The following is a 24,588-nucleotide window of genomic DNA, read 5'->3' as shown; positions in this document are numbered from 1 at the left end:
TTTTTTTTTTCGATAGTGTTGTTGCTTTTGAGGGAGTCTCACTCGTTGCCCAGGTTGGAGTACAGTGGAGCGATCTTGGTTCACTGCAACCTCCACACCTCCCAGGTTCAAGTGATTCTCCTGCCTCAGCCTTCTGAGTAGCTGAGATTACAGGTGTGTGCCACCATGCCCAGCTAATTTTTTGTATTTTTAGTAGAGACGGAGTTTCACCGTGTTGGCTAGGTCTTGAACTCCTGACCTCAGGTGATCCACCTGCCTTGGCCTCCCAAAGTGCTAGGATTACAGGTATGAGCCACCGCGCCTGGCCTGTTGCTGTTTTTAAAAGCCTGGTACAACCATTATATCTGGGGGTGGCACTTAGGCAAGGGAGGACTATAAAGCTCTTGGAGTATTTATTTATCATGTACACACATACACTTTGTTATGGAAAGAAGTAGATACTAATTTACAGGTATCACCTTGTAATGTTAAGTTGTTCACAAAGATAACACATAAAAAACTCAAAGAACATAGAAAAGTCAGGCTTTTATCATTGTTTGAAAAGCCAGGAATCACAAGAAAGCAGCTAAAATTTGGAAGATATGGGCAAAGAAAAAAAAAAAAAACCAATATTGCAAGAATCAACTGTGAAAAACCTGCAAAAGTGATGGTCTTATTTGGACTCAAAAGAAAGGGGATTCAAGGATATATGTTTCAACAATTTTAAATTATCTGAGTATCCAAGGGGCAGCAAACTGGGAATATGGGACAAACTATTACATAGGTGGTTCTGATACTCAACAGTGCCACTGGAAATTTCCCACGAGAGACCTCAAGATCACATCCTAGGAAAAGTGCACAATATTTAAAGGGTCAATGGTAACATCTGCTTTGTATGTGGGGCCACCTGTTGATCACCTTGGTACTCTGTATGTAGTTTTGCTTGACTGTCAACAGGGCTTCAGTAGCAGATGAGAAGGATTTGAGGGATGAGAAAGATAAACTTATTTCAAAATAGCTTTTTCTTCTGTTTAAAAGTCCCACTCACTCTGTTGCCCAGGCTGGAGTGCAGTGGCATGATCTTGGCTCACTACAGCCTTGACCGCCTAGGCTCAAGTGATTCTCCCACCTCTCAGCCTCCTGAGTAGCTGGGACTAAGACAAACCACCACGCCTAGCTATTTTTTCCCCTTTTTGTAGAGATGAGGTCTTGCTGTGTTGACCAAATTGGTCTCAGACTCCTGCCGCAGCCTCCGAAAGTGCTGGGATTACAGCTGTGAGCTGCCTTGCCCTGCCAAATTCTCACTTTTAGACTTTTTCTTTTGGCTGGGGGAGTCTCAACAAAGCATTTGTTAACATGCAAATATGTCACTTTGGGAGAGAGGATACACAATGATCAAAGGAATGAGTTTAGTAGTTACATAAGACAATTGAGTTTTCTTAGTTAAAAAAAAAAAGAAACTGCTCTTTGGAGTGGAGACACCACTGCTAAGCGGTGGAGTGGAGACACCATTGTAAACGCCTACCTTTATTGAGGTGAGGAGCCCTGGCCTGTAGGGGGCAGCAGGAGGTTCACCCTGTCTGCTGGGAAGGAGGAAACTCCAAGATGCAGGAAAAATTGGCAGAGGAAGGGGAAGTGGGCCAGGGCTCAGGGTGCTGGGAGCTGAGACTCCTGACCTACTTTCAAATTCTGCTTGGGCCAGACCTGGCATTGCTTCGGGAAAAAATAAACACAAAGTATAGGAACACTTCTGGCCCACTGATACAGAATGCATGCTTTCACAGATTTCCCTTTCCACTTTGAAAACAAAGCTGCCTGAAAGAACTGTTCCCTCCAGCCCCCACTCTCTGCAGCCTCTTTATGCCTCCCCACACCCAGCACACACCCTACCCCACTGGCTCATTACAGTCTTCCATTTTCTCAGAGTGCTTTTAATTAGATGTTAAATTGACAATAGCACCTAACAGAATTTTTACAGCTCTATTTTGGAATACTTTTTCCCCCAGCATATGGTGGAACTATCAAGTATTATTCTCCTTCCTCAATGTTTTTTTTTGAATTTAATGTTTCATTGCTCATTTTAAGCCTTCACAATCAACTTGGACACACACACACACGGATTTGTGATGAGAAGCTATACTAGTTTGCATATAAGGCAATTAAATCTGGCAGCTATGATTCCAAAGGATGAATATTTTCCAGTTGTGGTAGGAGGCCAATCATACAGAAAAGAAACCAGCTGTTTCATGTTAGTTCCTGATGTGACTTTTCACACAGATGCTCATGTCACAAAATTTATTTACTGTTAAGATGCACTGTGAGATCATTGTGTCATCTTTGTTCCCCTCTCAAATCCCCAATTCTTTCTGGGAAAATGAGAATTATCTATGTTATGGCCATGCAGCCTTATGTAACCGTGTCCTGCTGAAATGTCAACTTTGATTTTGTATTTTAGCTACTTAATGGTTTTCTTCAATAACTGTACTGAGCAAAGTATTCTTCACATCCCAGTTGGAAGAGAGATCATTTCATTCATTTTACCTTGATGTGTGCTCGCTTGGTATTGAGGATGTGCAAACAACAGCTTCCTCCCAGCCTTTCAAAATCATCATTCTCATGAATTCCAGCAGCACTTTTCAGGGAATTTAGTCAAGCAGGACTCAGGTCCTTATGCTGGCACTTTTTGGTAGCAAAGTGAATATTTAGAATTTCTGACTTGAGTTTTTAGCTCTAAACTACATGAAATACTTGTTGAGTACTTTGTGGTTAGGATAGCTGGGTGGCCCAAAGAAAGGACAGTAGAAGAGGAACTGGAAATGGAAGGTACATATCCATGTCGCTTGTGCACCATATGCAGTGACATCTGTCTCAGAACTAGCACTCTTTCTGGAAATCTCCAGAGGACTTGTCCCATGTCCTCCAAATCTAGATATGCCTCATGATGTAATCCTGAGGCAACAAGTGTATTAAAATGAGTACATTCTAATACACCTACAGTTCAAAGTTTGCTCTAATGCTTAGAATGCAGTACTTCACCATCAACAAGAAAATTTCATTTAAAAAAATTTTCTAAGGTTCCATCTTCAATTTTGTGACCTGATATTTCAAGAGCACCACAATCCCTAAAATTCATTTTCTTTCCCTTAGAAAACAAGAGGGAGGCTTTATTCAAGTACGTCACCATGTTTGCTGGGCTGCAGGCTCATTTGGAACAGAGGCAAGGTTTTTCCGTTTGGCAGACATACATGGTTGATTTTTAAAAGTACTTTGGTTTTATTTTTAAGTTAACATTTATGCAATGATTGTGGGACCATTTTTATTAAGGATTAGATCAGAAAATAAGTGCTGGTGTCTACTCATTTTATAGCAACAGCATACAAAAAATGGTTGATCTAAATGTCTTCTTCGGTTTGCAGAAAAAGTGCCATTTTGTTAAGTAGGTGGCTTTTAAACAGCAGCACTACTTGGCAGCGCTCATTCAGAAGTGATTCTTTCCATCAGTTTAAAACACAACCTGAATTACAAGCAGAGAAAAAATATACAATTTCCTTGGGTGCTGACTTTCCTGGCCCCACACTTTCAGCTCTTGAGGAGTAAAACTCTCACAGAATCTGTTATAAATCTGAAGACATCTCATGACCCATGTGATGTTCATTTTACTAAGAAATAAAATAAGAAGTACTCAGCTGGAGGAGAGAGAGGTAATTTGAGGGCACTGCTACACTTTGTCAATTAGTGTGTGAGTCACTTAGATGGAAGGTATCACACAGAGGCCTCAGAGGAAGAGTTTATTCTAAAAGGCCACACAAAAGAATAAGATAGAGTGGTCTTCTCTGAACAGCTAACTAATGCCTCTAGACAGGGGGTGGCAAACTATGACCCTCATGAGCCAAATGTGGCCCACTGTCTTTTTGATTATCTAGGGCTGCCTTTGAGCAGCAACAGCAGAGCTAGATAGCTGCATGGAGACCTTAAGGCCACAATGCTTAGGATATTTACTAGTTGGCCCCATAGAGATAAAGTCTGCAGACCCTGGCTCTAGAGAACAGGCCTGGAAGCTGGCTGTACTTCTGAGTGTTAGGGTAACTTACCTAAAGATAGATTGGAAAGTTTTATGACTATAAAGTAATAGTAAGAACAACTATAGCATCTTTACTTTCTCATATTCTTGGAGCTGTTTTGAACAATTGATTAGGTTATCATACGATCAAACAGAGAGGACTTCCGGTGACATACAGATGCTATGACTGGGGTGGGGGAGGTAGATGACTCCTCCCCTCGGAGGGCCTCTGGAGAGGCTGAATGATAACTGAAGGAGAAGGTTTTCTTTCAAGTTCCTGCTGTCTTCTGCACCCTTAGGATCTTACATGATACACAGCAGATGGTTTAAAATTCATGCGTTTTAGATTAGATTAGTGTTAAGCCTAATTCTTAGTTTTACACAACTCCATAGTTTCTTCTAAAAAGGACTCAATGTCAAAGCAAGCACTTGGAATAGGAAAAACATGCAGAACATGTGATCAAGTTCTAGAATCATGGAAAGCCAAGGAGACACAGGGAACATGTTACATGAGCCTGGGCATGGTGGATATGTGCCAGCCCTTGGACTTTAGCCAATCTGGCAGCTGTGAGGGGGTCATCTTTGTTGCCACATGGAAAGATGGTGCCTAAAAAAAACCCAAGAGTGGGCAGAGCTAGGAGACTGTGGGAAACACTAAGAGGGGGAGGAAGGAGAGAGGGTGAGACGAACCAAGTCCTGATAACACAATGAGGATTTACAGCCAAATTTGTCTGAAGGAACCTTCTGAAATTTTCATGTATATCAGCCAATAAATTCTCTTTTGTCTTTAACTAGTATGACTTGGTTTCTGCCACTTGAAACTGAAAGAGTCCTAATACACTAAGAACATTCTTCTACTTACAATAACTAAACCTTTACTAACAGATATATTGTTTCAATTGTGGACATTAGCAAATATACAGGGCTCAAAGAAATGTTTTCTATCAAAATCAGCAGCAGGGCAAGGCAGGACCAAAACCATATTGGTGCACCATGTTTAAATTCTAGTCTTAAAGATACCCAAGAATGGGATTCTGTCACTAAGCTTATGTGAGATGTTTCTGAATTTCGTTAAGGGAATTCTTCTCATTTTATAATTATAGTGCTGGAAAATATTTTGTTTTCCTAGTAGCATTCATGATATTAGCCTTTCGGCAATTAGTCAAAAATATTATTTTTTGAGGTTTCGTTCTTTGTTGGGGTTTTGTTCTACATCATTCATATAGTTTGGGGCCAACTTCAAACTCCAGTGAATTATGTCTATCAGGTTTCTTTTTATTCAAATACTTTATCTTCTTTTTTATTCCCAAGATAAATGCTACTGCCTGCAGGGCTTAAAACAATCTGCTCAAGAGTTATTCTGTGATGCTTATATATTAAATAAACAATGTTTTCCATCTGATACTTTTACCTATTTGAACGACTCAAGTATCATACATTTATAGTTTCTGTGTTGAATCACTCACCAGTTGTGTAATTCAGCAAAGGCAGCTTTGATCTTCTTCACAGAACTATCCACTTCTTCCTTGATCATGACGCGATATCTAGTTAGAGAAACAGTGCAGCGTTGCAAATCCTTCACTGATTTCTCAATATTTGGGCCTAAAATTGATGTCAAAAAATATGATTAACTTGAGCATTTTATCTTTTGTTTGTAAGATAAATAACAAAACAAAGCAACCAGCCTAGCCCACCAAGAAAAAGGGATTCGTCTTTTGTCTAGTAAAAGTTCCATCAGGAGAGTGTTTGTAACCCAGTGTGGGTGGTTTGCATGGCACCTGAGGCTGCTATGATTTCACCACTGGGGTCTCTGCCTGGGCCATCTAGGGTATACTTGTCTCCTGTACTCTTCAAAAGGAGGCTGTGATCATTATGTTCTATTACAAACTGCAGTGCCTTAGAATCTGATGTGTCTAAAGACCATTTGTGCTGCTGGCTCTCTCTATAAACACCACTCTGCATGGTTAAAAGCCAGCAGGGTTTTTGGAAGAGGAAAATGACACAGAGATTGCCAGAGGTACAAATGAGCTAGAGAGAGGATGGGACACTGGTGCCAGGTATGCTGGCACTAGCCCCATCATCCAAAGCCAGGCCTGTAATAAGAGCGGCAGCACTGAAAGCAGCTCTGTGGGTGCCCATTTCGCCCGATTTCCTGAAACTGTCACCAGGGTCTACAGGTAGTGCATCACAAATAGGCAGATTGTACTTAACACAATCAAGGCCATGTTTCTTAGAAGAAAGAAATCTCCCTCAAGAAAAGTGAGAAAGTAGATCAAACCAAAGCCAAGGAAATCAGATACAGCTGAGGCTGAATGAGAAGAATATTATTTAATCTTCTGGGAATCAGAAAGGAAGTGATTTTGATTTTTAATACAAGTTATGTATCAAGTATATCCAAGCTCAGAAAAATCATAAAAACCCAGTGTGTCAAATATAAAACCCTCTTTCCGAGTTACACTGTCTGTAAATTCTAACACAGAACTGAATTTACATGGGGAAGACCATATCTGAAGAACACATGCCAGCCTCCAGACTCATCTTTCAATGCAAGTCAAGCACTTGTGTATCAGGGAAACACGAGTCCCTTTCAGCACTTAAATTTTTAAAAGAGCTCCTACATGAGCACTTGCTTTATAAGATATTAGAATAGAAGGTATTTGTGGTACAAGTTTATCCATGCCTACAACAAGAAGAATGGTCTCAGAGGTGCAGAGAAGAGATGTAATTCCATTTAAATATTCAAGACCTTTGATTACATGGGAGGAATCACATCTGCCTTTCCATCTATGTGGGTCACAGAGAAAAATGCAATTTCATGTGCATCTCTCTTCACTAAGCAGCAGCTTTTGGAAAGTTCTGTCACTCTGGCACTTTTCTCTATGTGCAAAATATGTTGAATCATTTGTGCAAAAGAAATCACTTTACCTCTTTTCTTTGCCAACTCATCTGGCTTTATTTCAAGATGAGCTGCAGGGGCATTGGACTTAACAGGAGATGTTTTTGCCTTAGGCTTGCTTGGGTTACAAGGCTGCTCAGCTGACCACTGTAGGCCATCTGACCTCTCTGTTGTTCCATGTATAGGTTTGGGGTTCCCATCTAAGGATAGTTTCTGTTGCAGTAGTCTGTTGCCTTCTGTAAGAAAACACCAAATAATGACTGTGAAGTGATAAACTAAAAACACTTATGATAAAGTGATGGAGGATGCCAAGATTTCTGTTTTTATTTACATGTTGGCAATAATGCCTTTCACTGCAAACAGCCAAGAAACTGTTGAAAAAGAATCCCCAGAAGATTAGAGGATGTACTAGAAGAGCCTTGTATTTTGAGTAGGAAGACCTGGGCATGTTTTGGCTCAGTAATTACTTGCAGAGTGACCCTGGGCATCTCTAGCCTTAGTTTCCTCATCCATAACTATCCAGTAAGGTTATTAAGAGGCTTATAGGAGATGAGCAGGGCCTTTTCCCTCCTGCAATTCCAGTAAAGGCTATGAGTCTTTAAGTACAATTTCATATTGAGGCTATAAAAATGTAGCCCTCCTATCTCCAAGTGCTACATTGATGTCTTGTGATATTTTATTCTGAATTAATGAAGGCAGAGAGTGATTGGAGAGAGAGCAAAAATGAAGTGACAACAGGTACTATAATCATTGCATCTAATTTATGAAGGGCTTAAATCAGAAAACATCATCATAATATCTCAACTATACTTAATATCTAGGGAGTCAGATTCTCTCTGGAGTTTTAATAGATGTGGCAATAAATTAGCAGGATGTTGCTTTTGGCATCTTTTAAAGATAGGTTCCTATTTAGTTATTGCTGGAGTGAATTAAATGGCACATTAGTGGCTTGAAAAGGAAATGTATCACACTTAACATCTTACTTACTACTAGAGAGAGCTTTGGGTGTGAGAAAGAGGAAGCCAGTATGCTTTCGAAGGCCATGTTCTTGCAGAAAGCTTGAAGAGTGCAGTTTGTATCTGGGAGAACCAAGTTCTGGTATTTCCTATGTCCTGGATGACCTTGTGGGAATGCCTTCACTTCTCTGGCTGACTAGATTGCACTCAGACAGAACACAGTTATCTTTGTGAAACCCAGCATTTTCAGGTAGTCACCTTTGCCCCACTTCTCTCTACTTCCATGTTGCCTTGCTTTACTTAAAACCATAGTACTATGGTTATGTTTTAACACAAGCCTTCCCGTATCTGCCCCTCGCCCCTGCCTTGTAGAGGCTGTGATCTTCCCAAGGGCTAACACTGACACCAATTCTTTTTTGAAGTCCTAGTACTTGTATCTGGCTGAATGGCTTTCTGTAGAATTATGACTGAATTAAAGTACATTTGAAACAATTTCATGGAAAAAATTTAAAAAATGAACATCTTACCCGACATAGTCACAAACATTACAGAGACTACACTAAAAAAAACACAAAGGAATATGATCTAGGTCCTGGTCAATTTGATTTTAGACATTAGTCCATTCATGATCAATATAATTAGACTTCAGTTGAATCCATCATTCATAACTTACATATCAAGAAAGCACAACATACTTTTTATGAGCTGAATGATGAATACCCTTAAAAATTTACTCACAGTACACAATAAACTGTTCAGCAAAGGTAGTAAATGAAGTATATAAGTACTGAAAACAGTATTTCCTTCAGTAATAAAACAAATTCAAATGGTAGTATGCAATTTTATCCTTAGTTATATTAAAGTAGAACTTCACTATAAGGCACTGGCTGTCAAACTCCAGTGTGAAATGAGTTTCACAAATATTAATAATGCCAACAAATATTAATAATGCCAACATTTGCTCAGCTTCTGGTGAGGGCCTCAGGAAGCTTACAATCATGGCAGAAGATGACTTGGTACATATTACATATGCAAGTTCCCAAACACCATTTCTAGAGATTCCAATTCAGCTGTGGGCCTAGGCTTCTCCTCCCGAGGTGATTCTATTGGAGTGGAGATAGGTGGTACCAGCCACCCTGAGAACCCTACTGTAAAAGATAAAAAACTAATTTTATGTTGAGTCTATAAACATTTGTGTTAAAACAATGATTATGTTCAAGCTGGTTCCAAGTCACTACATTTCTAAATCCCAGCTGAGAGTTAGTCTTGATGAGATATTATAAATTGAGAATTCTGGGTTAGGCTGTTTTTGCATTGTTGTAAAGGAATACTTGAGCCTGGGTAATTTTTAAAGAAAAGAGGTTTATTTGGTTCATGCTTCTGTATGCTGGACAAGAAGCATAATGCCAACATCTGCTCAGCTTCTGGTGAGGGCCTCAGGAAGCTTACAATCATGGCAGAAGATGAATGGGAGCCAGCATGTGGTGAGAATGGGAGCAAGAGAGTGAGGGGAGAGGTGCCACATACTTTTAAACAACCAGATCTCACATGAAGTAACTGAGCAAGAACTTGCCTATCATCAAGGGGATGGTAAACCATTCATGAGGGATCTGTCCCCATGATCCAATCACCTCCCACCAGGCCCTACCTCTGACATTGGGAATCACATTTCAACATGAGATCTGGAGGGGACAAACATTCAAACCATTTCAAATTTAAAACACAGATCTTTGTGTATAGTGTCATAAAGAGACCTTAGTCCTGAAAATAATGGGATTTATATTATAGCTTAATGGAAAAAATGACCTTAGAACAGAAGGGAAAAAATTATTGAAATAAAATGCAAAAGAATTTTAAACGGAAGCCAAGCATGCAAATGAGTATGGGCTCATTAACCTAGAGCTAAAAACATCTTGTTTGTGTATCAGAGAACTGATATGTGGTCTACTGGTTCATTTCAACATTCATCCAACAAATATTAATCGAGAAATGTGAGTAGCAATATTTTTTTTAGGTCCTGAAAAGATGTCTCATTACTAGTGGAATCATTGAACAATAAAATCTTCAAGACCGCTTGCACATATTTGCATACTGGCTGTACAGATCTGTCTTCAAATACAGTAAAACTCTGGGACTCTTGCAGATGAAAACTGGTAGAGAGTTATAGAGCAGAAGAGAAAGTCACTGGATACGGTGACTTTCCTCTAACATTATAGGCCAGAAATACCATCAGCTCTCCATCTATCTGGAGTCCACTTGTAAACTTCAACAGGCTGTAGCTCAATGGGGGCTGATTCAGACATAAGCCTCCACTGTCCAGTAAGATAGCCACTAGCCACGCGGCTATTAAACACTGGAAATGTGGCTTGTCCAAATTGAGATGTGCTGTCAGTGTAACATATATGTGGCAATTTGAAAATTTAGTACAAAATTAAAAATTTAATATATTTCTTTAATAACTTAAAAATATTGACTACATGTTGAAATGCTATTTTTGATACATTAAGTTAAATATATCATCCAATTAATTAACCTGTTAACACCTTTTAAACGTGGCTACAGAAAATATAAATTATATACATAGCTTGAGTTAAATTTCTATTGGATAAACACTAATAGGATACACAAGGAGCGTGAGGTTGTTGATCTACAGTGCATAATCACTACTAGTTTATATTCTAAAAGAGGATATTTCTTTTAGTGAAGCCTTAAAATATCCCCTGCAATTTCTACATGAGAAAAGTGGTGACAGTGATGTATGTCTTGTTCATCATTACTGTATATACTTGGTATCTCATAGGTACATAATAAATACTGAATGAGCGAATCAGTGTTACTTCAGTGCTATGCATGCCTATGGCCCTTCCAATTGTAGGGAGCCTAGTTTGATATGAATCTCTGGCTGTGTCTTTATCTAATATTCATCAAATACTTGAACCATAGTAGCCATATCTTGGAAAGAAAAGTTATCTCTGCAAACATTCCATCTGCCTAGATTTTAATAAAAACTGTATACATTTTAACTTAATCCTTGTCCACGTATCTAAAAATGGCTTCTAGAAGTTTGTGTCTTTCAATTTAACTATTAATTGAGCCTTCCTTTTATCAAAAACACTTATCCCAGCATAAATGGTATACAATGTCCTGAGTATTATGTTTAGTTTCTGATTCAAGGCCTCGACAGACACATATAGAGAGTGCACGATGTATCAACTCTGGTTTATTAATAGGCAATAAATGAGAAATAGACGTCTGACCTTAATAACTAGTATGCACAATGTGAAAAAATTTCAAATCCCAAATGTTGGTTTGGGATTTGAATACAGGAATACAAGTGCTTTTTAATATATTGAACTTGTATCTAGCAACCTGGCTAATTTCCTCATTCGTTCTGGCAGCTTTATTTATTTTTTTGGTAGATTTCCTAAGATTTTCTTTCTATATACACAATGACGACGTTGGTAATAAAGTCCAACTTCTTTTCCAATCATTCCTTGCCTTATTTTCCTGTCTTATTAATTCTAACTACAAATCAGAATGAGCATCCTTGCATTGTTCTAGGTCTTAGGGAAATTGCATTCAGTATTTTGTTAAGTATTACATAGCTGCAGAGTTTCCATGTACTCATTAGACTCAAGAAGTTCCCTTGTATTACTACTTTGCTGACAGTTTTTGTCAAGTGACTTTTTTTATTTTACATATTGAGATGATAATATCATTGTTCTCCTTTATTTTATTAATTAATAATATTATGATTGTTTTTCAATGTTAAAAGTTCAGTTCCTGAGATTAACCACACACACTTGGTCATGGTGTATTATCCTTTTATATATTGTTTACTTCATTTGTAATGTTTTGTTGAGAATTTTTGTTCTGTATTCATTAACAATATTGTTCTGCAATTTTCTTTTCTTGTAATAACTTTGTCAGGTTTTGATATGAGTTATGCTGGCCTCATAAAATGAGTTGGGAAGTATTCCCTTCTTCCTATTTTCTGAAACTGTTTAAGGTTGCAATTATATTTCTTCTTCAAATATTCGTGAGAATTCACCAATGAAGTCAGCTCGACCTGGAAATTTTAATTATGAATTTCTTTACTAGGCATGGGGTTATTTGGATTTTCTATTTCTTCTTTTGTGTTTTGGTAAGTTGTGTCTTTTAAGAATTTGTCCATTTCATTTAAGTTTTTAGATTTATTGGCATGAAGTTGTTTATAATACCCTGTTATTAGCTTTTAAATGAATGAAGAGTCAGGGTTAATTTTATTCCCGATATTGGAAATTGGTTTATTTTCATTATGATTGAGTTTAAAATTTTTCTCATATCTCTTGTGAATTTTTCTTTTTGACTAATGGATTGTTTAGAAGATTGATTAATTTTTAAACATTTGGGGATTTTCTAGTTATCTTATTGCTATTGTTAATTCAATTCTACTGCGTTCAGACACCATACTCTTAAGATGGTGTTTTAAAATTTGAAACTTATTTTATGGTCCAGCAACTGGCCTACTTTAACGTAAATGCCATATTCTCTTGAAATTGCTGGGTGTGTTGTCCTATAAATATCAGTTGGCTCAAGTTGGTTGATGATATTGTTCAAATCGTCTACGATCTTACTGATTTTTAATCTATATGTTCTATCAGTTGCTAAGAACATTGTATTAAAATCTACAACTGCTGTGGATTTGGATTTGTCTCTTTCTTTAGTTCTATATATTGCTGCTTCATGGATCTGAAATCATACAAGTGTTATGTCTTTTTGATCAATCAAACAACATATTACTATGAAATGACACTTGGATATGTGGCTTGTTGTTTTTCATCAAATTCGGATAAACTGTGTCTGTTATTCCTTCATAGCTTCCTCCTTCCCCACTTCCCAATTTTCTCTTTGCTCTCCTTCTGCAACTCCAATTACACCTGTGTGCGACTGCCTGATACTGCGCCTTAAGCCACTGAGGCTCTGGCTTTGTTTTATTCTTTTACTTTTTTTCTCTCTGTTCTTCAGTTTGCATAATTTCTTTTGACTTGTCTTTAAGTTAACTCATCCTTTCTTCTTAATTGTCTGAACTGCTGCAAAGCACATCTGATGATTTAAATTTTCTTTCTCTTCATCCATTATATCCATCTTTTTTTTTCTGTAAAATTCTTAATATATTTTTAATTAGCAATCTTTGCTAATTCCAACTTCTGTGTTGTCAATGGGTCTGTTTCTAAAGACTAACCTTTCTCTTCATTATAGGTCACATTTTTCTGCTCCTTCTCATGTCTAGTAATTTTTAAAATTGGGCATTGATCATTTTGAATGATGCACTGCGAAACTCTAGATCTTCTTTTCCTTTAAAGAGTTTTGACTTTTGTTCTAACAGGTGATTAAAGTACTTGCAGATCACTGTCCACTCTCTTCCTCCCTTTTTGCCTTGAGGATAAACGTCAGGCAGCTAAAAGAACAAGCCAGGGGAAGGAAGAGATGGTAAGAGGATAGTGGACTGTTCCTTAAAATACTTTCATTTAATTCCTCTGTTTATACTCCTCTTCTTGAGCTTGCCTTCCATCCAATGTGCCATCTCTGAACCCAGGGCTCCTCTAGGGTTCTGATTCTGCAGGGCAATCATCTTCCTCCCCGCCAAAGCTCCTCCCTCTGTATTCTATGCTGCAGCATCTGATTCATCAATAAAGCCCCTTCCATCTACTTCCCTTCTTGTAGAAACTGATGCCCTTTTTTCATTTTTTTCAGTATTGTGGATTTCTACATTTTAAAATTTCTTTACTATAATTTAAGGAAATTTGTTATGAAGACAATAAAAATTCATGCCTTTCTTTTTCTTGAAAAGTTCTTGATATGCTTTGTCAAATTACTTTTCAGTCAAGTTGTACCATTTACACTCAGCTGCGGTGCCTGCAATTGTTCTCACATTTAACTCTTGCCGACACTGAAAACTATCAGCTTTCTGGTTACTAAATCTTAGTATCAACTTACATATTTTACTTGTCCTTCATTTGATTTATTTTATACAATAAATGAATTGTGCTGGTTGTTTTTGTTAGTAGCGACAAAGAAAACAAACCCTCCTCTTGGGGAAAATATATGAACTTAGATTCAAAAGGTTTTCATTATGTATGTATAGCCATGTATGTATTCAAATTTGAAAGTTTCTGAAAAACCTTTTTTTCTCTTTAGCTTTTACTTTTTAGTGAAAGCTTCATGTACTTATAAGTAGACTGAAGAAAGAATTCAAATCTAACTTTAAGAATTCAAGTCTAACTTTAAGGAATGTATTAAACATAATACTTTCTAAAATTAGTTTAACTCTTTGAGTTAAGATGGTTTCATTTTCTCCTATACACAGGTAATTGCAGCAAAGCACATCATCTGATCTGAGTATGTATTGTAAAGTAATTCTATTTGGAAAAAAATTGATAAAGAAAGCATAACGTTGTTGTTGTAAAATTATGTCAAAAATTGCTAATATCTATGCTACTTAAAGCATGTTATCATTCTTTAAAAAGTACTTATGTGAATATAATGGTGTTTTATGAGACCTGATACCTGATAATATAATTGGTAGTTCTTTGGTAATTGATCTTTGTGTTCCTGAATATTTACAAAAAGAAATATAAATGGAAATTAAGCTTCTTAAAAAGTTCTATCCCCCTACTAATCAGTTTTACAAGTAAAAACAATTAGATTGGTATGATCTTTCTGGATGGTAATATATTAATAACTTAACAATGATTCATACCCTTTGAACCCAGTAATTCTACTTCTAAGAATATATGCTAAGGAAACAATCATGGTTGTTCACACAAATCTATATACAAGAGATGTTCACTATAATATTGTTTATAAAAGCAAACACTGGGGGCTCATGCCTGTAATTCCAGCACTTTGGGAGGCTGAGGTGAGCAGATCACCTGAGGTCAGGCATTCGAGACCAGCCTGAACAACATGGCAAAACCTCATCTCTACTAAAAATACAAAAATTAGCTGGACATGGTAGCAGGTGCCTGCAACCCTAGCTACTTGGAAGGCTGAGGCACGAGAATTACTTGAACCTGGGAGGCAGAGGTTGTGGTGAGCCAAGATCATGTTACTGTACTCTAGCTTGTCTAAAAAAAAAGAAAAGAAAAAGAAAAAAAAAACAATTTACATGGACAATAGTTTGGGAATAATTAAAAGAAATATGGCACATGGCATATTCATAAAATACAATGCAGATATTTAAATCATGTTTTTAAAGAACATTTAATGATATTATATAATATTCATAATCTCATGTTAAGTCAAAAGCAGAATACAAAGGTTCACATACTGTTTAATATGATTTTTTAAAAATCTACATATCTGTGCATTTAAAAATTCTGAAATGAAATTTAACAGTGGTTGTTTCTGGGAGGTAGGATTGTTTCATTTTTTTTGCCTCAAACCTTACTGAATTTTCAAATTTCCTCAATTAATATAAAGGCTTTTTAAACCCAGAAACACAAAATCCATGATTACCTTTAAAAAGCAACATAGCAACTTACAAAAATTTAATTAACCTACACTCCTTCAGATGTATTTATCATTAATATCCAACAGAGATCATGAGAAAGGATTGTGTGAGCACCCATCATTGCTCCAGGCCCCAGAAATACAATGGTAATGAAAGACAGATGTGGTCTCTGTCTTCACAGAACTTGCAGTTTAATAGGAAGATGTATAAATCAAACCACCATAAAAACAAATGAAAAATTGCAACTGTGGTGTCAGGAAAGAAAAGCACATAGTGTTCTGAAATCCGTACTGGCATATTTGACCTGGGGATATCAAGAAAGAATTCCCCAAGGAAGTAACACCTAAACTGAGATCTAAATAATCTCATCTGAAATCACATGAAATAACTAGTTAAAATGGGTGGGAAATTGTATTCCAAGCAAGACTACATTTGTAGGGAAGAAAGCATTGTGTACCAGTTATCAAGTTATAGTGTCTCTTGGCTCCAGATCTTCTCTTCTTGCCCTACTTTGTGATACTGGAGCTGGACCTTGTAAACAATTCTTTTCTGCCAGCTAGTAGAATGTTAACTTTGGTATCAGCAGATGGCAACACAGTAACTCTGCAAGGCCATAAGAACAGAAGTATATCTCCCTTCAGGGTTCTGGACCTCAATTATTATTATTGTTAGTTATTATTATTCACAGGAACCCAGCAGCCATGCAAAGGAGCTCCAACTGCATCCTCATGCCATGTTCCCTTCCCCATCTTCCACCACTATCAGTGGCTTTGAGCAGCTCCAATTGATCTACACCCTCTGGCAATGGCAGACTCTTAACAAAAGAGCTCAGTCCATGCCCTCTGGCAAGTTTCTTCTTCTGCAAGGCTGCCCCTTCCTCTGGTAGCCACACACCTTCTCTGATCAGGTCAGAATCTCAGTCTTGGCTTGGGGGCCTTCCCAGTACTTAGTTCCTTTACTGTCTGATTCTCCTCAGTGTAGATACAGTAATTGCTCTCATGCTACACGTGGACAACTTATGGTCCTCATTTACCCCTTCTAGTAGTTAGTAACCTCCTACTGTTTTAGTTAACAATGCTTTATATTACATGTCTCCTAGTCAAATAACCAGTATGGTTCCTATCTCCTGACTTGATCTTGACTGATACTCATGGCCAGTATGAGGGCTAAAGTAGAAAGGACAAGAAGAGACCAAAACAGACAAGTTTATGCAGCAGACACAATGTCAGTTCTGCCTTTTCATGTCTTTATCAAATACAGATAGACTTTATTATTTCATTCAAATCCTATGAAGCTTGATCGGCTCAGAGGGCATAAAGGTGGTAACTTTTCAACTGGAATAACATCTTTAGTTTTATTTACATTCACTGTCTTTACAAGATCTCCTATGTCGTTAATACCTTCATAGGTTTAATATAAATGTATATTATTATATATAATAATATATAAATAAATATGAAAAGGTAATGAAGCAAATGGACTAAGTTGTCAATAACACAAAGTAGGCCAAATAACTTGATTTTTTTCCACTGTCTGATTTCTTTGTAAAACAAATTTAATTCTTATTGCATTAAAAATTTTTTTTTAATTTTTAATTTTTGTGGGTACATAGTAGGTTTACATATTTATGGTTTATATATTTATGGGGTGCTTGAGATATTCTGATATAGGTATACAATGCATAATAATCACATCAGAGGAAATGGAGTTTCCATCTTATTGCATTTTAATAGAAACATTTACATCTTTGTTCAAAAATCTATAAAAAAATATTTTTGAAAGCCTTTTGATCTTTGTAAGTGGTACATTCCTTTAATTAAGTCTGTTTGTAACTGAAATCACCATAACAAGACATGGGTGGGAAGTTATAAAGGTATCAGCTATTTAGAGGTGAAGTTTTGTGTTTTTGCTGTACAGTTGCAGTAAACATTCTTTTTGAATGAGAAAGAGAAGAGAGTGGACTTTGGGTTTCACTCTGCCCAGGTGACAGAAAAATACCTGAGGGGTTTTATGTTTCCTGTGCCCTCAGGTCACTACATCCTGTGCCTATGTCTGTCTCTTTCTGCCTTATCATATATAGAGAAAGGAAGCAGGGCTCTAAGTCACTGCAAATGCAATCTTAGATACCGAGTTACATGAAGCTGAGGTTGAGGCTGAGAAAAACACCACTATCAATGGGAATTAATATCACGTATTTAGATGCTAAAATAATAATTAAAGAGGAGTGAGAATAGTAATTATGTGCTTTAAAATATAAACTTTATTTTTATTTATTATTTTTTGAGGCAGGGTCTCACTTCATTATGCAGGCTGGAGTGCAGTGGTACGATCATGGCTCACTGCAGCCTTGATCTTCTGGGCTTGAGTGATCTTTTCACCTCAGCTCTGCAAGTAGCTGGGACTATAGGCAAGGACCACCACGCCCCACTTATTTTTACGTTTTTTTTGTTTTGTTTTGTTTTGTTTTTTTTAATAGAACCAGCTCTCACAATGTTGCCCAGTCTGGTCTTCAACTCCTGGCCTCAAGTGATCCTCACACCTTGGCCTCCCAAAGTGCTGGGATTACAGGCATGAGGCACTGTGCCTGACCAAAATATAAACTTCAAAAATGCATGTTCATATGACAGTACTTAACATCAGCTATATAGATATAGATATATATACAGAGAGTAGTAGAGCTATAATAAAAAAATAGTAAAGACCTATGGTTATAATTCTACAAGGGCTTCGGCTAAAATACTTAATAAAAGTTTAAATAAAACCCTGGCTGTTCAAACCACTATAACTTGGCGTGAGAGAGCCTGAATTGAAGCACTGGGATCTTAGCTTCGATGTCTCCCGACACTTACATCACGGCAGGACCTTATATGGAATCGTTGCACATGCATACTCCCAGGCTGCCCTTCTACATGCTGCCTTTATAACTTTAGTACAGTCTAGAATTATGTTGGTAACTTAGTTGTATTCTGGTTTATTATCCATCTCTTCTCCCCATCCCCCCCCCCACCCTAAAGAACATAAACTCCCCAAGAGCAAAAGGTTTGTCTTGTTCGCTTCCTGTAAAATAATTCCTGACACATGTTGGATGCTTAAAAATATTTACTCAAAGGATAAATGAATGATAAGAGGGTCCACCCTGTTCCAGATGCTGAGTTAATCACTTTATGTATCTCGTTTACTGCTCACCATAATCTTGCAAAGTGGAGGAATATTCTGTATTTTGCAGATAAGGAAAGTGAGATGCAGAGTGGTTAACCTATTCAGGGTCACACGCCTCATAAGTAATGAGGCCGAGATTTGAAACCAAACATGACTAATGCTAAAGCCCTGGTTCTTAGCTGTGATATTATATTGCTTCCATTTGAGAGCTGGCAGTGCTGAAATCCTAGAATATACACATTTGACTTTTACTATTAAAGTTCTAAGCTGGCTGCTTTCTTTTTGTTGATCTTTGCTAATCCTCTGGTCCAATGTAGGGCTTAGTGAAGCAGGGGAGGTAATCTTGAGGCCAGGAACAACAGCAACATAAAAAAATCTACTTGAACAACCTGTAGTGAACCTCCTAACATAATAATACTGTGAAATGGTGGTGGGGTGTTTTTGTTGTTGTTCGTTACAGGAAGCACAAATGAGGGGGAGCACCTGACATTCTAAAGGCACAGGATCCTTTCTCTGACATTTGGTTCAGTTCACTTGAGGATGAGAAAGCAGCTCCGTGCAGGTGCTGTGCCCTAACACAGAATCTGCATTGCAAAGGTAAAAACGCAGGGCTGTTCCTGCTCTGCAGTACAGGGCAGGCTGTACAGTCCGGCTCAGGTAGGTCAGCAACCACGACATGGAGCTTTTTGTTCCAAGGAACAGGAATGGAAGACTTGGCTTCCCAGGATACTTTACATGAAGAGGCAACATAAAGGACGGCTGCTGGGTCAGCAAGAGGAACACAAGAAAGGGAAAGCCCTGCCCCAGAGTTTATCTCTGGGAAGCTGCTGATGACCCACAGTCCTGCCCCTTTTCTATTCAGTGGGAATTGTGTCCAGTGGGGGAAAGAAAGAGAGGAATCTGAATTCCTATTCTAGCCTAAGTGAAGACAAGTAAATGCTATACATTTTAGCTTATGAGACTCAAAAAAATATAGGGCAGGTGGAACATTTGGCAAAATTAGACCCTAAGGTCACAATGTGCTTTAGATATTTAGATAGGGTCTTTGAAAAAAGTATTATTCTTGGCACTTTTAGTAAAATATAGGTATTTTACTAAAAATACATAAATATATAAATATATATTAAAATAATAAATATATTTTTTTCACTAAAAGTAAATATATATTTAGTAAAATACATACATATATATGTGTGTATATATATATTTTTTGAGGTAAGAATTTGCCCTGTAGCCCAGGCTACAGTACAGTGGCACAATCATAACTCACTGCAGCCCCAAACTCCTCGGCTCAAAGGATTTTCCCACCTCAACCTCCCATGTAGCTGGGACTACAGGTATGAGCCACCATACCCAGCTAATTTTTTTTTTTAAAGAGATGAGATCTAGCTATGCTCCCCAGGCTGGTCTTGAACTCCTGGCTTCAAGTAATCTTCCCGCCTCAGCCTCTGAAAGTTCTGGGATTACAGCTGTGAGCCACTGCACCCGCTCGGCAAAAATAAATCTCGATCTACTCTTTGCCTGACTTTGTATTTGAGCCCAGGATGATTTTGATTGGATTATATAAAAGATCCAATTTGAGCTGTTATTAAAAATTCTGAGACACAGAAAAAACTACTCTCAGGCTTAAAACATACCCCTAAACTTCTAAGCTATCTGCTGACACACAGCATTGTCCCACTTGACAGTGCTATATTTACAGCCTGAAATGATGATGGTTTTGGTGGTGATTTTTCATGTAGGAAGTCACACTAACACCCCTGAGCCACCTGCATATATCTTAAAGCTAACTTTTCCCCTACCAAAAAAATGATTCTGTTTAAGACTTTAAAAAAGAGAGATCCTGAATGTCAAGGTGTTATAAAAAGATAAAACATGCACCCCACATGTTCACAGCCTCCTGCCCAGTGGGGCATTCAGGGCAGCCTTTGTTGAGCTAGTTCCATTATTGGAGGGCTTGATAAATGCTCCACTATAGCAGCTTGGAGATTTCTTTTAGACTTATGCTGTGAAGTCACTCAAGTACAGAATATCATTATATGGCTTTGTTATTGTGACTTTTTTCTAATTTTTCAATTACACATTATTTTAGGAGTTAGGGAGCCCATGGTTTTAGCAGTAACTCTCCACTACATAATAAAATTACATGGATTTGAGTCAGCTTTTTGCAAACTGCAGAGAGTTCAAGAGGGTTATCCTCTCACCTTCTCAACCAGGAGTCTTAGTTTCTTCAGTTATAAAGTGAGGAGCCAGGATCAAAGCTTCCCTCTTATCCTTTCTAGTTCCAAACATTCTACTCAAAATGTGGCGCAGAGCGTTTACAGTCTAACACTCATCTGTGGACTACCTGTTAGAGCTCTTGCGATTGCCAGTAGGTTGAGCAAGCATTTTAAAGTCATTAGATAGTTTTGGCATCAACTTTCTGATGAACCTTCATAATTCTGGGGCAGGAAAATCTACAATAGTCCTCCCTTATTCGCAGTTTCAGTAACCCACAGTCAACTGCAGCCCAGACATAGTAAACAGAAAATTCCAGAAATAATTCATTAAGTTTTTAGTTTCATACTGTTCTGACTAGTGTGATGAAATCTTGTGCCATCTCACTCTGTCCCACCCAGGATGTGATTATGCCTTCGTCCACAGTGTCCATGCCATACACGATACCTGCCCACTCATCACTTTAGTGGCTATCTTGGTGATCAGACTGAGTGTCATCGTATCTCATCACACAGGCATTTTATCATTTCACATCAGCACAATAAGGATGTTTATAGTGCAATAAGATATTTTGAGAGTAAGAGCAAGAAAGAGACCAGTATATTGCTATAATTGTTCAATTTATTATTGGTTATTTTTAATCTTTTACTGTGCCTAATGCATATATATATATATTTTGAGACAGGGTCTCATTCTGTTTCCCAGGCTGGAGTGCAGTGGCACGATCTCAGCTCACTCCAACCTCCGCCTCCCAGGTTCAAGCAATTCTCCTGCCTCAGCCTCCCAAGTAGCTAGGATTATAGGTACTTGCCACCACTCCCAGCTACTTTTTGTAATTTTAGTAGAGATGGGGTTTCACTATGTTGGTCAGGCTGGTCTCAAACTCCTAACCTTGTGATCTGCCCACCTTGGCCTCCCAAAGTGCTGGGATTACAGGCATGAGCCACTGTGCCCAGCCTAATTTATAAATTAAATTTTAGCATAGCATAGTATAGTATAGCATAGTATAGAAAAAAATAGCGTACATTATTTCAGGCATTCACTAGGGGTCCTGGAACCTATCTTCCAAGGATGAGGGCAGATTACTGTAGCTAAAAATTCATTTTAAAATTTACAATAATAAGTGGGCTGCTAATGAAGTTAAGGGCGATGAAGGAGAATTTGCATCCTTTTGCAAGAATGTCTACTAACCTTCCATTACCATCATTTCTTCTTCTCTCTCTTTTTTTTTTTTTATTTGAGGGGTCCCACTCTGTCACCCAGGCTGGAGTGCAGTGGCATGATTACGGCTCACTGCAGCCTCAACCTCCTGGGCTCAGGTGATCCTCCCACCTCAGCCTCCTGGGCAGTAGGGACTACAGACATGCACCACTAGGCCCAGCTAATTTTTGTATTATTTGTAGAGATGGGGTTTCACCATGTGGCCCAGGCTGGTCTCGGACTTCTGGGCTCAAGCAATCCTCCTGCCTCAGCCTCCCAAAGTGCTGGGATGACAAGTGTGAGCTATCATGCCTGGCTCATTTATTCTTTAAGAGAAAAATTTACTGCAGAGACATTTGTAATGAATCAGTGACATCAACAAATAATACTAACACACCTCAACACCTTCTTACCAAACAGAAGAGAGAATGGGATCACTCTTCGTGCAAGAAAGGATTCTTTACAGAAAGTTTCATGTTAGGGTTTCCAAAAGCCCCCTTGTACCCACTCCCCTGGTGGACACTTAACTTTCAAGGCAGCTGTCCACTGGGAAGGAAAGCACTTCTGCATTGAATTTGCTTTAATGTCTTATACTTGATAGAGTTACTGACATTGTTTTACGAGGAAGGTATAAATTATAAGTAAATGAAAATATATACGTGCTAAGATTTTAGTCTATGATTGATATCAAAATGGCAACTTGAGTAATTAGATTTTGAAAGTAATTCATGTGAAAGCAATAATAACTAAAGTTGGGAATCTGCCACTCGATTATTTAATTTCTTTCTCTTGCTCTGACTATAAATCAAAATAGTCTCAAAATTGTAGGCAGTGAAAACTGAATTAAAAAATTCCTGGAGAATTCAGATTCAAAATAAAATAGATTATTTTTGTTGTTGTCATCATTTGGTTTTAGGAAACCATCATGAAGTAAATAAGGATGATATGAATTTCAGGACTATTAGTGGAGTTGTTAGGAAATGTGGTTCTGGAAGAATATTTGTGCTTTGTGAACGATTTTAAAACTTACTGGTATATTATGGAGCATGCCAATGCCTTCTCACTGCCACCCTGATTTAGTTCATGTCACCATTTGATTTTCTGTTTGCACCTCTATCTCTTCTGCTAGACTGAACTTTTCTTAGGCACGGATGTGTCTTACTCATCTTTAGTTTGTCAGAGGCTAGCACTGTGTCACTGTGTCATATATTGCATACAGCAGGCATGCAATATATGAGGGCACTCAGTAAAGTTCTACTTACTTCTCTCTAACCCTCCAAGTCCTTTTTACCACCTCAGTTCTCTTGGTCCTTTAATATCCAGTGCTCCCAGGAAATCTCCCAGGATCACTCAGTTAGATGCAGCACCTCTCTTCCCCAAACCTTAAACTCACCAGTGAACCTATAGCCTTCTCTTCAAGGATATCAAACCTTAAAATGCACCAGTGAACCTACAGCCTTCTCTTCAAGGATATCAGAATGTGATTCCATCAGGGCATAGACCATATCACATCTTTCTCTGAAACCTACTGTGGCATCTAGCAGAGTGCTCTGAATACCAGGAGAGTTTAAAAAGGCACTGGTTCAATAAACTCAGAATTTTATAACTAGAAGGACTTTGGGGGTCAACTAGTATAGTGGTTCTCATCAAGGGATCTACCACCTTTTAGGAGGCATTCTGAAAAACTGAGGGGGCATTTTTAAAAGTTAGCAAAATGATTGTGTGTTGGGGGTGGGGTTGGGGGCCAGGATGCTAGATGACTTGCAATCCTGGGAATGTTGTTACACAACAAAGAATTGTCCTGTGTCCTGAACTTTCTCATGTTCTCCTGGACATTCATGATTATTTAAAAATATATATAATTATGTGAGTCTAGACAGTTTTGCTATGGATTTCCAACATTTGGTTGGATTTCCAGGATTCAGCTATTGCATAATTTAAAGGAAGATGGTACTTTATGATGTTTAGAACTTGATTAAGAATTTTTCACCCAGTGGAAAACCACATCAGCAGTCATGATATTAGAGTTGACGCCCATTACCTGAAGTCAGACTGCATTTGTAGCAGGTGCATTCACAGTGAGTCCATGTTACATACAAATATACTTATTGAGCTCTTACTGTACATGTCAAATCTAAAAAAAACAGTGTCTACAATATCCAACTGACTACTGCCTTACTTCATTTAATTGCAAAGTGATTCATTATAAGTGGGTGTGAAAATCTGGCCTCTTTATTGAGCTTTCTATTTTAGTTCTTCCTGAATTTCTTATATTTTTATTTACTGAAAAGCTGTTTCTAGGTAGGTTATATTATGCAGGAATTTTATTTTAAGATTTGTTCTAAAAATGGGGCATTGGGTCAGATAGTATTGAGAAGCACTGATCTAGTAGATTCCAATACAGTTTCCTTATTTTTCAGAAAACAAATGGGACCCTAGAGAAGAAATGAGGCATTCAAAGTCAAATAGTGGATTAGGAAGTGGCCTTTTAAAGATTAATAAATGTACAGCTATAGTACAAATAATTAATGTTCCAGATTCTAACACCCTGGAAGATTATGTTCTGTCACATCATATAAAAAATACCAGCAGTTCAAATAATTTGGTCTGCCCTTTCAAAAGGAAA

At 37.8% G+C, this 24,588-nt stretch overlaps 1 protein-coding gene across 9 annotated transcripts in view; it reads right to left on the bottom strand.

The window, feature by feature from the left end:
• The window catches only part of SPATS2L (spermatogenesis associated serine rich 2 like), a 168,201-nt gene that overhangs the window by 33,613 nt on the left and 110,000 nt on the right, over positions 1–24,588 (bottom strand). For 8 of the 9 annotated variants that reach the window (XM_017545196.2, XM_017545195.1, XM_037744529.1 and 5 more), the window contains 2 exons: positions 6,965–7,171; positions 5,506–5,641 (listed from right to left, as the gene is read on the bottom strand). In XM_017545196.2, coding sequence (XP_017400685.1) covers positions 5,506–5,641; positions 6,965–7,171 — 343 coding nt within the window. The remainder of the gene's footprint in view (positions 1–5,505; positions 5,642–6,964; positions 7,172–24,588) is intronic. The other variant, XM_017545200.2, reaches the window with a different exon arrangement.

The sequence above is a fragment of the Cebus imitator genome, unplaced genomic scaffold (genome assembly GCF_001604975.1).
Source record: "Cebus imitator isolate Cc_AM_T3 unplaced genomic scaffold, Cebus_imitator-1.0 Scaffold178, whole genome shotgun sequence".
In the NCBI taxonomy this organism is placed as follows: domain Eukaryota; kingdom Metazoa; phylum Chordata; class Mammalia; order Primates; family Cebidae; genus Cebus; species Cebus imitator.
The sequence above is the reverse complement of the archived record's forward strand: the minus strand, read 5'-3'. Positions and strand labels throughout refer to the sequence as shown.